Below are 14,316 nucleotides of genomic sequence, written 5' to 3' on the forward strand. Positions count from 1 at the left end.
ACTGGGCATTTTTACCTGTGGATTATTATGAATATGATTTCCTTCTAAGTTGTACTGTTTTACTGAAGCAACAATTTTATATAATAATAATGGTTGTTTAAATAGGATTTTGATGATTGAGGGTTTTTAATAAATATAGTAAGGTATAATGATAGAGTTTAGCTTAGTGGAAAAACTAACATAGGTAAAAGCAAGATAGAGTGTTACCTCCACTCCTGATAAACCAGAGGCTGCAGAGGACAGAAAATAAGAACAAGGAAATGTCACACAGCTGGTTTCTCTTGAGGAGCCGTCAAGACTGTGGCTTAGGTTAATGATTAAGAAAGACAATTGTGTTCCAGAAGCAAAGTTAGCTCAAGTTCTTTTAATATTAATGTTGAGAGATGTGTTCACAGGTTTTGGTGTGCATCATACCTGAGACAAAGCTTTAGAAATGACTTAAGGTTAGATTAAGATGTTTTTGTTAATAGCTTTGAGGTGAAAAACACACAGAAACAATCTAAAGTTTAAGAAGGCACATAGTTGAGTGAGGGACTCGTTGAGGTCAGGGAACAAGAACAAAGCAGCCTGGTTGTGATTAGCCGACATGCCTTTCTTGTTAGGACAGGTTGGCAATCAAAGATGATGATTAATTCCTTGTACCCATTTCTGCCCTCAGCTTCCTGATATATAAAAAACTGTTAATGAGTGGGTATACACCATGAGGACTTAAAGTAGAGCCGATTGATTGTTTTTCATATATAAAAGTTTAGATTTCTGATTCTTTTAAGACTTCTTATAAGATTATCTTTTGAGATAAATAATAAATAGTTGGTCATTTCTTTGTAACCACTTGCTGAGAAAAATACCTTGCTTGCTCACACTCTGTTAATCTATAACAAGTTGCTTGGACATGAATGTATGTGCATTCTTGGGTATAATTTGTTTTTCACCTGTAATACATAAAATGTTTAGTTTAATCATGTAAGGAATATAGAGAACATGTCTTACTTGTATTCATTGTAATCATTCACTTAAAAAATAGAATGTAATCACATAGTAATTTTTGTACTGCTTGAGAGATTTTTCTTGGGTATATAAGCTGTAAAGGAAAAAAAATAAAGACATGAGAAAAGGAAAAAACCAGGAAGGATGTAGAAGGAAAACACCAGGACAGATATAGAAGGAAAGATGTAGAAGAAAGACATTGGTAAATAGTTAGAATGAAGTCATCAAGAGAGAGACAGAAGGGATACATCTGGATAGAGGTAAGAAAATAAAGAACAGAGAAAAGATGATAGATCCTAAAAGAATGTGTGCATGTGTTTCCCTTTTTTGCCAGCACCAGAGAATTAAGTCTTACTCCTTCAGAGAGAAAAGTCAAGTTGAGTGATTAGTTCACTGACTCCATGGCTCTCCTTCAATCCCTGAGATGCTAGAGGCTGGACCATATGGCAGCAATCCATTTGGTTCTATCCTAGGTCTCTGAGCTATCCAGCCTCTGATTCTTTGTGCTCCAAGCATTGTCAAAGGTGGGCCATTCTTGCGGCATGGGTCTCAGGCTGGACCCATCAATGGTTGGCCATTCCTAAAATCTTTATGTTACCCTTACCCCAAAACATCCCACAGGCCAGATAGACTATAGGTCAAAAGTAATGGGGCTGGGTTGGTGTCCCAATCCCCCTACTGGTAGTCTTGCCTGGCAAGAAACTAGACATCAAAAAACCAAATAATCCAATTTTAAAAATAGGGTAGAGATCTAAACAGAGAATTATCAACAGAAGAATCTCAAATGGCTGAGAAACACTTAAGAAACATCCAACATCCTAGGCCAACAGGGAAATACAACTCAAAACGACCCTGAGATTCCATCTTATACCTGTCAGAATGGCTAAGATCAAAAATACAAGTGACCGTTCATGCTGGAAAGGATGTGGAGTAAAGGAATGCTCCTCCACTGCTGGTTGGAGTGCAAACTTGTGCACCCACTTTGGAAGTCAATTAGGCAGTTTCTCTAAAAATTTGGAATGGATCTACCTCAAGACCCAGCTATACTACTCTTCGGTATATACTCAAAGGATGCTCTGCCATACCACAAGGACACTTGTTCAACTATGTTCGTAGCTTCATTCATATTAGCCAGAACCTGGAAACAACCTAGATGTCCCTCAACTAAAGAATGGATAAAGAAAATGTAGTACATTTACACAACAGAGTATTACTCATCCATTAAAAACAATGACACCAAAAAATTCAAAGGCAAATGGATGGAACTACAAAAAAACATCCTGAGTGAGGTAAATCAGACCCAGAAATACAAACATGGTATGTATTCACTTATAAGTGGATAGTAACTGTAAAGTAAAGGATAACCATGCAACAGATAACAGATAACCATGTTACCAGAGAGGCCAGGTAACAAGGAGGGTCCAAGGGGGACACTTGGATCTCCCTGGGAAGGGGAAATAGAAGAGATTTCATGGATGGGAACATGAGAGATCAGGTGGGGGTGAGTTGGGGGGAGATTACTGAAAGAGATGACTGGAAAGAGGGTCATTTCAGGGACAGGTAGAAACCTGGTGCAAAGGAAATTCCCAGGAATCTGCAAGGATGAATCTAGCTAAGACTCCTAGCAAAAGGGGATATGTAGCCTGAACTGGTATTATTATTTTTAACCTTTGAACTATCTTATGAAAACAGACTCTGTCACAGCTATATCCTAATCTTGAGCTTAATAGAAATTCTTTGTGTCTGTCTTTTCAATTATTTTTATGCTAATGTGATAATTAGCTTCATTCACAGAACTTACAATAATTAAATTCTATTGTTGGAAGAAGATAATAGTGAATATCTCATGAGTGGGATAGAAGTCACTGTAAATCAAATTCATGTTTAAAGGTTTGCTTGCCTGAAAAGGGAATCTTGGGGGATTCAAATACCAAAGGTGGGTTTATGAATAACAGCCGAGTTCCTCTAAAGGTGAATCTAAAATTAGGGAGTATATATTCTTTGGCTTTTACAGAAGTTGCCACTGTTCCAGATGAAATATTCTTTATCTATTTGTTTCTTATTTCCATTTTTGTAAAATTCCTTCTTTGCTTGTATATCAAAAGAAAAACCCCATAGTGGTGATCGCTTTTGAATTAAAAAAATATACTATAAAACATTAGTTTGAGCCCTTTGAAGTTTCCTTTCAATGAAAAACTTTACCCTACAAAAAATCTATTTCAAAAGCTCTAAACAAATAATATATATCTTCTGCACATAATTGAGAAAATAAAAACATATAAGCAAAAATATTTTAATTATTTTATTTTAATTATGATCTAGGGATGTATTTGATATTTACATTGACATTTTCATTTTACAGACATTAAATTATATTGTCAATGATATAACTCCATATAATATTTATGTTCCATAAAATGTGGAGATTTTCACTGCCCTTAGACGGCAAGGAGGCATTCCCCAGACAAGTGTTATGCTACATGCTTAGGTTGTTTCCAGTATTTTTATCATTATTCATCAGTGATACTTTCATAATTCACTTTTGCAAATACTGAAAAATTCTACTCTATGGTTATTTGGATTCTTTAGCAAGCTGCTTTTCAGAAATAATATTTTATTACAACATGGAATATTGCTTATAATTTTGGTAAGAATGAATATATTGGCATAATTTCTAGTATGGGTGAACTAAAATATGCTTGTGTTTACTGAAATTTTAGAACATTTATGGTTTTGGTTATGGTTTTTAAACATCAAAACAACAAAACAGGACATGTATCTGTTTCTTGTGTTCAATGTTTTAAGTTATATTAGCTATGTATGATAAAAATGACTCATGTCATCCAAATCTGAAGAGGTGTTCTATGGTGATTCATTAATGCTATCATTTGTACATACTGTTTGAGGTACAGAGAAGTGCATCTTCTACTGCAGATGTAGAGTTCTCTGGTGCTGTTGTTTCAGCCTGCTACCATAGGCAAGCATCACTTAAGTGTGCACTTCCTGCATGCATAGCCAGACTGTGACTAGCTCCTGTGTCAGGGACTATAAAGGGTAACAGATCTCCAACTAGTTAAAGTGAATATTAAAAAATAAGATACTTTTTAAAAAATAACATACTTCTCACTATCAATTTATAAGTATCTCATCATTTCTTTAGTAACAGTTTTTAGTACTGTCTGGAAGAAGCAAAATTAAATTAGAAATGACTTTTCCTTCTGGCTTTACTCGAAAAGTGATTGTAAGATGTCTAAAGAAGACAAAACCATGGGATTTCATTTAGAATATCCCATACCCTATGGATGGGAAATATAAAGAATCACAAGAATAAACTAGTAATAAGCATACTACAAGGGAGAATTACAATCAGAACTTTATAAATCACCACATCTACTGGTATTGTTCTTGCTCAGCTCATGCTTAGGTAGTCATCTTGGTAAGGTTTTATAGGTGTAGCTACTGACATTCTTAGGAGACACAGTCTCACAGTGAACTTCTTGAGCCCCTGGCTCTCGTAATCCTTCACACCCTCTTCTTCAACGATCCCTGAACCTCAGTTGCAGTGTTTTGGAGGTGTATCCATTGTGACTGGCACACGTCTGTAGCTGATTAGCTGTGGTTATCTGTAATAGTCTCTGTTGAAGTGAGAAGTGCTCTTTATTCCAGGTGAGGACTACACTTACATGTGGATATAATGGCAAATATTTATAATACAGTTAGGGTTTTATGCTTGTTGGGGAAACATAAGGGGAGCCCAGGAGGCCTTAATGCAAAAAAGAAAAAAAACCCTACAGGCAAGTGAGGAGTGCTGAGAGCAGTAAAAATGCTCTATCCTAAGGAAGAGCACACCAATTTGTTATCAATTACCAAATGGTCAGCCTTGAAATCTATATACAAGGAACATACAGATTGAGCAGGTTGTACTTATGTATTCAGGATGTATGTGTGTGTGTATCACACTAGAATTGATTATAAAAGATGAATATTAAAAAGAGAAAGGGGTATATGAGAGGCTTTGGATGAAATAAAGGGAAGGAGAAAGTTATGTAGTCATAACCTCAGAAAATGAAAGAAATGTATTTAAGTTTATACATGAAACATTGTCTGATGCCACTAGATGGCAGGCATGCTCTGAGAATCCGATATTGAACAAAGTTCTTGATTTATTCCATCTCAAAAATCACAAAATATTACTAATTAAAATAATGCACACAAATATATATATGTCTAAATTCAAAACAAATATTTTCAACAGAGAAAAAATAAAATGGTAAAATCATTAATACCTGATCCTGTCTACATTTTTTCTGGCATGTTCAGTGGCTTCCCAGCATGGTACTCAATAAACACACAGTAATAAATAAAAGAAGAAAAGATATACTGTTTTTCCAACATATCAAATGTATTCCCTCAATAGCTTACATTTCTTCCTAATTGTTTCATTGTTTTAAATATTAACAAAATTTAAATATTTTCTCAAAAATGGCAGATTAAACTAAAATTATTTTTAAAGTGAAATAAAATTATATATTAATAATATAGATTATTTCTATATTGAGTTAAAATAGGATTCATTTCATTCATAAGTAATTTTCCATCCTCTCTTCTAATTTGGGCACATATTACATATTTTTCTTATCTTATTTCCCTGGATAGTAATTCTATTACTACATTAGGTAGAAGTAGTAAAAGCCAGTGACCTTGTTTTGCTCCAAATCTTAGAATAAATGCTTTTGGATTTTAATCTTCAAATACACTACCTACACTCTTTATTATGCTGTCAATTCCTTCTACATCTAGTTTGTAAAGAACATTTCTTCAAGCAGTAGATTACCATCTTTCTCTGCATCTTTTCAGATGAGCCTGCAATTTTCATCCTCAATTTTGTTGGTGTAATTCATTTTCTTTATTGATTTATAGATGTTGAACATTGCTTGAATCATGCTAAACTCCATTTTATTTTTATTTTAATATATATTCCTTTCTATGTGTAGCTTATTTCTGTTTCCTATTATTTTTATTAAGGTTCTTAAAGATTATTAATTGTGTGTGTGTGTGTGTGTGTGTGTGTGTGTGTGTGTGTGTGTGTGTGTAAGTGGCACATGCATAATATATACAGATGTTTGGATTTAGGGGCCAGGAGGGGCATTTGGTAGCCTCTTTTATCAGTCTCCTTCTACTCCTTTGAGCCTCCCTAAACCTGGGGCTCAGATTTACTAGGTTAAGCTGGAAACCAGTAAGGCCCAGCTATATTCCCTTCTCTGTCTCCCTTAGAACTGGGGTTCCATGGGTACAAAGGATGCCAGGCTTGTTAGATGGGTGCTGGAATCTGAGCTCCAATCCTCATGATTACACAGTAAGTGCTCTTAACCATTGGAACATCATTCTAATCCCTACTGAGGATTTTTGCATAAAAGTTTTCATGGATCAGCCTGGGGTTTTCACAGCTCACTGTATCTTTGAGTGGCTTCAGAGTCAATGCAATGCTGCCCTCAGAGCTCTGAGAAGATTTCCTCATCAGTGTTTTGGGGGAGTTGGTATTAAATGTTTGGTAGAATTCAGCAGTAAGCCATTTGATCCTTGGCTGTTCTTTGATAAGTTGTTTTGTTTTGTTTTGTTTTTCTTCTGATGCCATCTTCTACTTGATACTGAACAGCGTAGGTTTTCTCTTTATGACACAAATCTTAGAAGATTTTATGTTTCTGGGAACTTACCCATTTCTTCTAAGTTACATAATTTGTGGTAATTGTTCATAGTTTCTTATGATGCTTTTGACTTTTATCAGTGATAATGTCTTCTCTTTCATTTTTGAGTTTACATGACCTTTCCAGTTTTCTTTATCAGACTAAAGATTTGTCAATTTTGTTTATCCTTCAGAAAGACAAATGTTAGTTTTGTTTATTTATGTACTGATTTCAAATGACATGATCATTAAGAACAAGTCCTAAAGATAACAAGACTCCACAAAACTGTTTTTAAAAATAAATTCAGTTAATAAAATTTTATGGTAGAAAATTGACATAAAAAATCAGTTGCATTTCTGTACACACACAACTACCAAATAAGGAAATAAAGACACATTGCAACAAATGACAGCAATAGGAAGGATGAAAGCCTTCATTTAACATCTTTCCTTCTGATCTGTTTACTATACTTCTTTCTTTCTTACAGTATTTTTCAGGATTGGATTCTAGGTCAGTTACAGTAAAGAATGGAATCTACCTCTAGGTGGAGACAGGTCCTTGCTAGGCCTCAGGCTAAGATGGTCTGACTGGTCAAGGACCTGGCTAAGATACTATCCCACAGGAAGGTGGGGCTACCCCTAGGAAGGTTAGTTCATCCTTGAGATAATGCACTTTTTCTCCAGAAGGTTCCTGCCCCTCCACCACTGCTCCTGAGGGTCAGCTGTGTCTGCCTGACTTCCTGAGTCCTGACTCATGAAGGTGTCTCCATTTTCCTCTCCTTTCAGATGGTAGCCGAAGCCTGAGTATGTGTTCCCTAGTCTTTGGACTTTCTTGCTGAAAGGTTTTTGTATTCTGATAAGTCTCTGTGCTGATGCAGCAATCCAAATCAGATCAAATCAGACTGAATTAGAAAAGCCCTGGTTTAATGGGTAAAGCATTCCAGGGTGATTCTCTGGCCCCTCAGAGAGGAGAAGGGGACGAGAGACAGAAAACCATGTGACTGGTTTCTGGGATGCAGCTTAAATACCCTATGGGAGTGGTCTTGAGCATCTCTGGGGGAGGAGACATGTTTGGCGGGCTTTGAAAGGGCAGGTTTGGGGAAAGAGATGGGAGAAGGGAGTTGAGGTGGATCTTCCACCAGAACATTCCAGACTCTGAGTATAGGGATACCAGGGTGCCAGAGGCTGAGGTAGAGCTCCCACCAGAGCACTTGCTGTTTCTCTAAATCTCCCCTTGATATCATATGGTTTCTTTGCACAGCTTTTTTTCCTTTCTTTTCTCCATTCTCCTCTAGGCAACTGCCAAGAATACAGTTTATCTTCCCTAAGGTTTTTTTTTTTTGAAGACTAATGAAATTGCCTTTGAGTTTCTGATTCCTCTCTTAAACTCTTTTACATTATTTTAGATTTATTTATTTTATTTTGTGTGTGTGGGTGTTTTGCTGCATGCATGTCTGTATACCATGTTTATGCCTGGTGCCCACAGAAGCCAGATGACAGTATTAGATCCCCTGGAACTGGAGTTACTGAAGATTGTTTTCCCTGTGCAAGGGCTGAGAATTGAACCTGGATCCCTTGGAAGATCAGCAAATGCTCTTAACCACTGAGCTGTCTTTCCAGCTCCTTAAATTATTTTTCTTAATGAGACTAATAATCCAATAGTGGATCTCAGTTTTCCTGGTATTGTATGGCAACTCTGCTGAGACTCACCAAAATTTCTGGTAACAGTACTCTATACCAAAAGCACACATGATTATAGCAAGAAATAGAGATCTGGGCTTGGTGGCACACACCTTTAATTCCAACATTTGGAAGAAAGATTCAAGTGGAACTCTGTGAGTTCAAGGTACGCCTGATCTAGATAACTATTTCCAGACCAGCCAGTGGTATACAGTGATTTTGTGTCAAAAATTAATAACAATAAAATAAAGCAAAAATATATAAATAGAACTACATCAAACTAAAAATTTCAGTATAGCAATCAACAGAATGAAAGGTCAACCTACAGACCTGGGGTGGGGAGGGAAGAGTAAACTGCTAACCCCGAAAATAACTAAGGAAGAAGCACCTATAACCCAAATGCAAAAAATGCAAAAAAAAAAAAAAAATGAATAGCCCAACTAAAACTCAGGCTAATGATTTTAATAGGCATTCCTCCAAAAGAGCAGTGTGATACTGTGTGGAAATAAATGATTGAAAGACAGTTACTTGGTTATTAATCAACAAGAAATCTTCATGAGTATTGACTTTGAATGAACTTCTTTTCTGTAGGACAGCACAACTGCAAAGCCACTATGTCTTAGAGAGGACTCTCTCAATAAGGAATACTAGCACGAATTCCTGCAGCAAGGAGGTGTTCTCATCCTCACTGAGAGCCTGAGACATGTACACAGAGCAAGAAGAAAGACAAAAGGAAGTAAGCCAGGGGCATGCATTTCTATGAGACTTGAGCTCTGGTCTCTAGCCTCTAAAAGCTAAGGGGAAAAAAACTGGCTCAGGATATGACTCTATGGGGTGTGGGGTTCCAGTAAAACCTCAGTTCTCAGCTTTGGCAAATTTCTTCTACTAAGGTCAAGACCTTACTTGGAAAGAAGTGAAACTTGGAATCAAGACATGTAGAAGAAGGCATTCAGCTTGAAACATGGTCTTTTCTGAACTCCTTTGGCCCTATGGAAGTGCTCCATCTCACCCTGGAACTGACTAGCCTTCTCCATTAACAGGAAGGCAGTGCTTTGAAACTTATTTTGCAGAGAAGACACAACTGACTTTCACTTTCTGTCCTGGCTACCAAACTATTAACTAAGGTCAAGTCAACATATATCCTCAGGGGGTAAATTCAATTTTGCTGTGGAAGAAGAACTGTATTTCAGTTAAGTTGCAAAATGGATCGAGCAAAGAATAGCAGGAGGTTCAAGGGGACACATGAGATTAACTCCTGAGGATGCTGAGGATGTTTGACAGATACAGAGTTCTGTTACATAAAACTGATGAGAGAATTCATCAGTATGATAGTAGAAACTACCAACCTAGCACAAATCACAAGGGACAACACATTATTAATAAATTTCCTTTTAAGGTAGAAAAATGAAAGGGCTACATGAAATAAAATAAAAATAATTTTTTTCACAGAAAACAGTCAAAAAGAACACAATGATTCTTTAAAAAGTGATTATAAATAAAGTAAAAAAGACAAGTTACCTGCTGCCCATGTTCTGCAAGGGAGCCCCAAATACTGCATTATTCAGTCAATCAGTAAGGGTCTTTCTAATGGAGAATCCCAGTGGGAGCTGTCTTCTTCAAGCCAAAGCTGGTAGCAGAAATTTGGCACACTCATCACAGTTGCAGTGGGGATGAGAGCATGCTAACAAGAAAGGAAGCATCCACTTAAAGAGTAAAGGTCCAGAAACACCATGTGAGAAGGATGCAGACACTGACCGCTGAAGAGATTGTCCCAACACAGGATGAGCATTCTTACTAGGATGGAACACACTGTTCCACAGAGAAGTTTGCTGGATACTTCTAAAATGAAATAAATGTAAGACCTCTCAACTTGAAGTTTGAGGCAGATACTCCAGTAAGAAGTCATGCACTCAAGCGGAGGACCCAGGACTGAGGTAATCTGCTGAATTCATCAACTAGAAGAACAGCTCAGTTCTTATTAGAAGGAAACATACTTCACTAATACCTTCCCATAGGCCTTTCTCCAGTGGAAAATCAGGTCAGGTTTTTTGTTTTTGTTTTTGTTTTTTCTGGATGTGATGATTTTAAGTGAGATTATCAGTCAGTCTAACTATCACTGGACACAAGGTTTAAGATGACTTTAGTTCATAGAGTCTGTGGCATCATCCTACATTAGAAATCCGATCCTGGAGGTCAGGTCAAATAAACAACCTCTGGCCAAGTCCAGTTCAGTTAAATCTAAGTCATTGGTGAGTTTCTCAGTTCATATTCTACTTGCTGAACATTTCTAGTGCTCAGACACATAATCACATATAATGTGAGTTGGCGTAATTCTGAGGACAAAACAGTGTTAGTTTCTTAGCTTGCAATAAAGGCCAAATGCATAGCTTTGAAGCTACCTGCTCCATGGCAAAAACAGTATGTTAAAGACATCACAATTTGGGGATAGATGAAGCATGACCTTGGTTAGTTCTACTCAACATACTTAAAGGGTGGTATGGTTCCCATCATAAGACTTTCCACTACAAAAGTCAGAGGGAGAAGAAACAACCTCAAACTCTGCCCAGGTGTACCCACTAGCACTCTAGACACTCCAGCAGCTGTGCCAGAGAGAGCAGCTCTGCCTCAGCTGCATATTATGAGAATGATGATTTCAACAGTGTTCTTTGTAGCCGTCTGAGAAAAGGTTCTTGCTCAAAAATAGACAATGGTTGGGATCAGGACCTATCCCTGGTGCTCAAACTGGCTTTGGGGAATGTATTTCCCTTGCTAGATTACCTTGCCCAGTCTTGATGCAGCAGGGAGGAGCTTGGTCCTGCCTCAACTTAAAGTGCCTTTTGTTGACTCCCACAGGAGGCCTGCCCCTTCCTGAACAGAGACTGGAGGAGGAGTGGATGGGGAGGGGGATAGAATAGGAGGAGAGGAGGAAGGGGAAACTGTGGTCAGTATGTGAAATAAATGAAAACATTTAATTAATAAGAAAAGTTTTAAAAAGAAAAAAACAGACAATAGTAAATGTTTGTGGTCTTGTTTGGGTTTAATTAATCCTTACACTTCTGTCATAGTAAGTCCAAAGGAACCATAACTGTTGGGATATAGAGTCACATTGCTCTATTGTATCTCTAGTGTCACATTGATCATGCAGATGTACAAGGCAAGGAAGTTACAGGGCTTGATAAGGTACAGGCATAAAAGCTGGGGTGGAGTAAAACCCACACACTTCTGAGAACAATTACCTCGGGTGCTTTCTGTTTTGTTCCCTTGCATTTTGATATATTGTGATGCTACCTTGAAATGGCCAAGGAAAATTATTCTAATGTGTATTCCCTGTTCACAAAGAAAACAAAAAAAACCCCAAAAAAACAAAAAACAGCACCTTTAAATACTAGACTGACTTATTTTCTAGATGCATGCATGGGACTGAATTGCAAATCCAAGAAGTCTTCAGCAGAGAGTTCTACAACATTAAAAGACAGAAAACAAAACAAAAATGCTGTTTCTAAAGGTCCAATAATAAAGTCTCTGGATATGGAATTTATTAAATGGTTATGTGGTCATATCATATTGGTTCTAATAGACCAACCAAGGCAAAAAATGGGTGAGGCTAACAACAATGCAAGGCAAACCAAAAGTATAACTATGTCAAGATCAGCCATGTTAGTGTCAGAGGACCCAAGTTAGCTACACGCTTTGGTGACCCAGGCCTGTACACTGTGCACTAATATCTGTCTTCAGTTCCATGAGGCGTCCCAGGTATAAGAGAGAAAAGCCTGTCTGTTTATCAGCTGATCTTCCTTGGTATGTGGATGCCAGCAGAAAATCGACCATTGCTGGAGCAGCTGGTTGGAGAGCCACAACTATCATTTGGTATTTCTCTTTCTTGCTATCCATTTTACATTATTTTTTCTGTGGCAGAGAAGCTCTGTTGCAACTTTTTGAAGTTCTATTCCCATCCAACAATTCTATCACTGTTTTCAATATTTATCCCCCAAGTACCAGTCAGTAAACAGATGAATGTATGCTAAAGAATTGCAGTTTCCCATCTACTGCAAGAGGAAGCGTCTCTGATGATGGCTGAGCAAGGCACTGATCTATGAGTATAGCAGAATGTTCTTGGGGGTCATTTTTTGCTACATCCCTTTCATAGAATAATGGTATTTGATTTTCTCCTAGGCCTATGGGCTGTCCAGTCTAAGGTTCATGGCCACTCAAGCAGTGTCAGGTTCCTATAAGTATAATATATGCATGTGTGTTTGTTTGTTTGTTTGGTTGGTTTCTTGCTTCTTTTTTTAAATTCTGATTTGTTGATTTGTTTTTGTTTGTTTGCCTATTGCTTAAGAGAAACAGAGAGAGAATAAAGTTGGGTGAGTTAGGAGGTTGGAAGGATCTGGAAAGAATTATGGGTAGAGAAATCATAATCAGAAAATAATATTTTTTTATTTTTAAATAAGGAAAATATAAAAAATAATTACATTTTCAGAGAATTTGACCTAGAATAATCCTATTTGACTTGAGTTGTACCTATTTACACAAAACCCAAGTAAGTGGAAATTGCTCTTTCTCTGCATTGCAACTGATAAAAAAGGCACAAACTTTCAGAACTCCAAAGGTTTTGAAGTTTGTTCGCATGCAGGATTAACTAGGCCCAATGGAAGAGTTCTGAAATAGGGGCTGGAAAGATGGCTAAAGAGTTGAGGGTGCTTGCTGATCTTGTGGAGGACTCAGACTCTCTTCTCATCACACAAATCAGGTGGCTCACGCCTGCCTGTGACTCCAGTTCCAGGGAGTGTAACACTCTCCTTCAGTCCTAAAGACACTTGTACACACGTGGTGCACACACAGACAAGTAGACAACACCCACACACGTAAATAAAAACAAATCAATCAGAAAAGAGCATTGCTGACAGGATATGAAATTATCACACATGTTTGACCTTGTCTTTCAAAAGTAAAAATGTTTCTTAGTGGCCTAATGAAGAATTTAGTCTTATAACATGTATTTTATTTTCTAAATTACTTCACTTTTAAATACATTTAAAAGACATTGAGATGTCATCACAACCTGAGCACAATTTCAATCTATTTTTGACTGGTGATTTGGATGTCCACAGCAGATTTCTTAACTGTACATAAGCAGATCTTTACGGCATATAAACCTTTATGCAGCAGCAAAATCCAGACCCATCAAAGCATGTGACAGCTTACACAAAAGCACCTGGCTACACTGAAAAGCCTGATGCTGTCTTACTGTGAAAAAGCCGTGTTTTCAAAGACCTTTTCAAATAAAGCAAGTGACATGAAGATAGAGTGACCTTTCTTCTGGTTAAAGTCAAAACATCTTCCATTAAAATCAGTTTCTTTTCTTAATAGTTCAACATCTTGACATCCCTGGCTGGCTGTTGAATAGATATTGCATTTCTGTCACTGATGAAAAGAAAAACACTCAATTAAAATCTCAGTAAAAATTTGATTAGTAGTAAGTATTAAAATATACCTTAATAAAAATAATACCAATGGAAATATTTAATGTTAAGATTATTATTATTGCTTCTACTGCCACATATGTTCCAAAACTAATTGATTTTAGTGAAAATGATAGTGCACCCCATGATACCAGGTTCACCAATAATTAACCAAATATTTTCAAGTGTACGTTCACTGGATTATGTATAATGTATGCGGAAAGAATGAAGATGAAGGATTTAGATTAAGTTTAATTACCTTACAAAATCATAATGAGGATATATTTATTTCTTCTTATCCTGGCATTCTGCCAATGAAATTCCTTCACTCTCTGTAAGCTGCATGCAGCCACTTGTGCTTTAAGGAAACCTTTTCCACTGTCACTAACGTCTTGCTGACTCCATTTTTCTAGGCCCTACAGAGTATTCTTATGAGAGATTAACAATGAGAATTAACAATACAATATTCTGAAAATCTCTTTTACATTCTAAGAGACCACAACC

At 37.0% G+C, this 14,316-nt stretch overlaps 1 protein-coding gene across 1 annotated transcript in view; it reads right to left on the reverse strand.

Moving 5' to 3' along the window:
- Window positions 1-9,911: 9,911 nt before the first annotated feature.
- The window catches only part of LOC131905590 (protocadherin Fat 2-like), a 33,101-nt gene continuing 28,696 nt past the window's right edge, over window positions 9,912-14,316 (reverse strand). Inside the window, exon 10 of the mRNA XM_059256449.1 lies at window positions 9,912-10,031. Within this exon, the coding sequence (XP_059112432.1) occupies window positions 9,912-10,031 (120 nt within the window). The remainder of the gene's footprint in view (window positions 10,032-14,316) is intronic.

This window comes from Peromyscus eremicus, chromosome 3, assembly GCF_949786415.1.
Source record: "Peromyscus eremicus chromosome 3, PerEre_H2_v1, whole genome shotgun sequence".
NCBI classification, from domain to species: Eukaryota; Metazoa; Chordata; class Mammalia; order Rodentia; family Cricetidae; genus Peromyscus; species Peromyscus eremicus.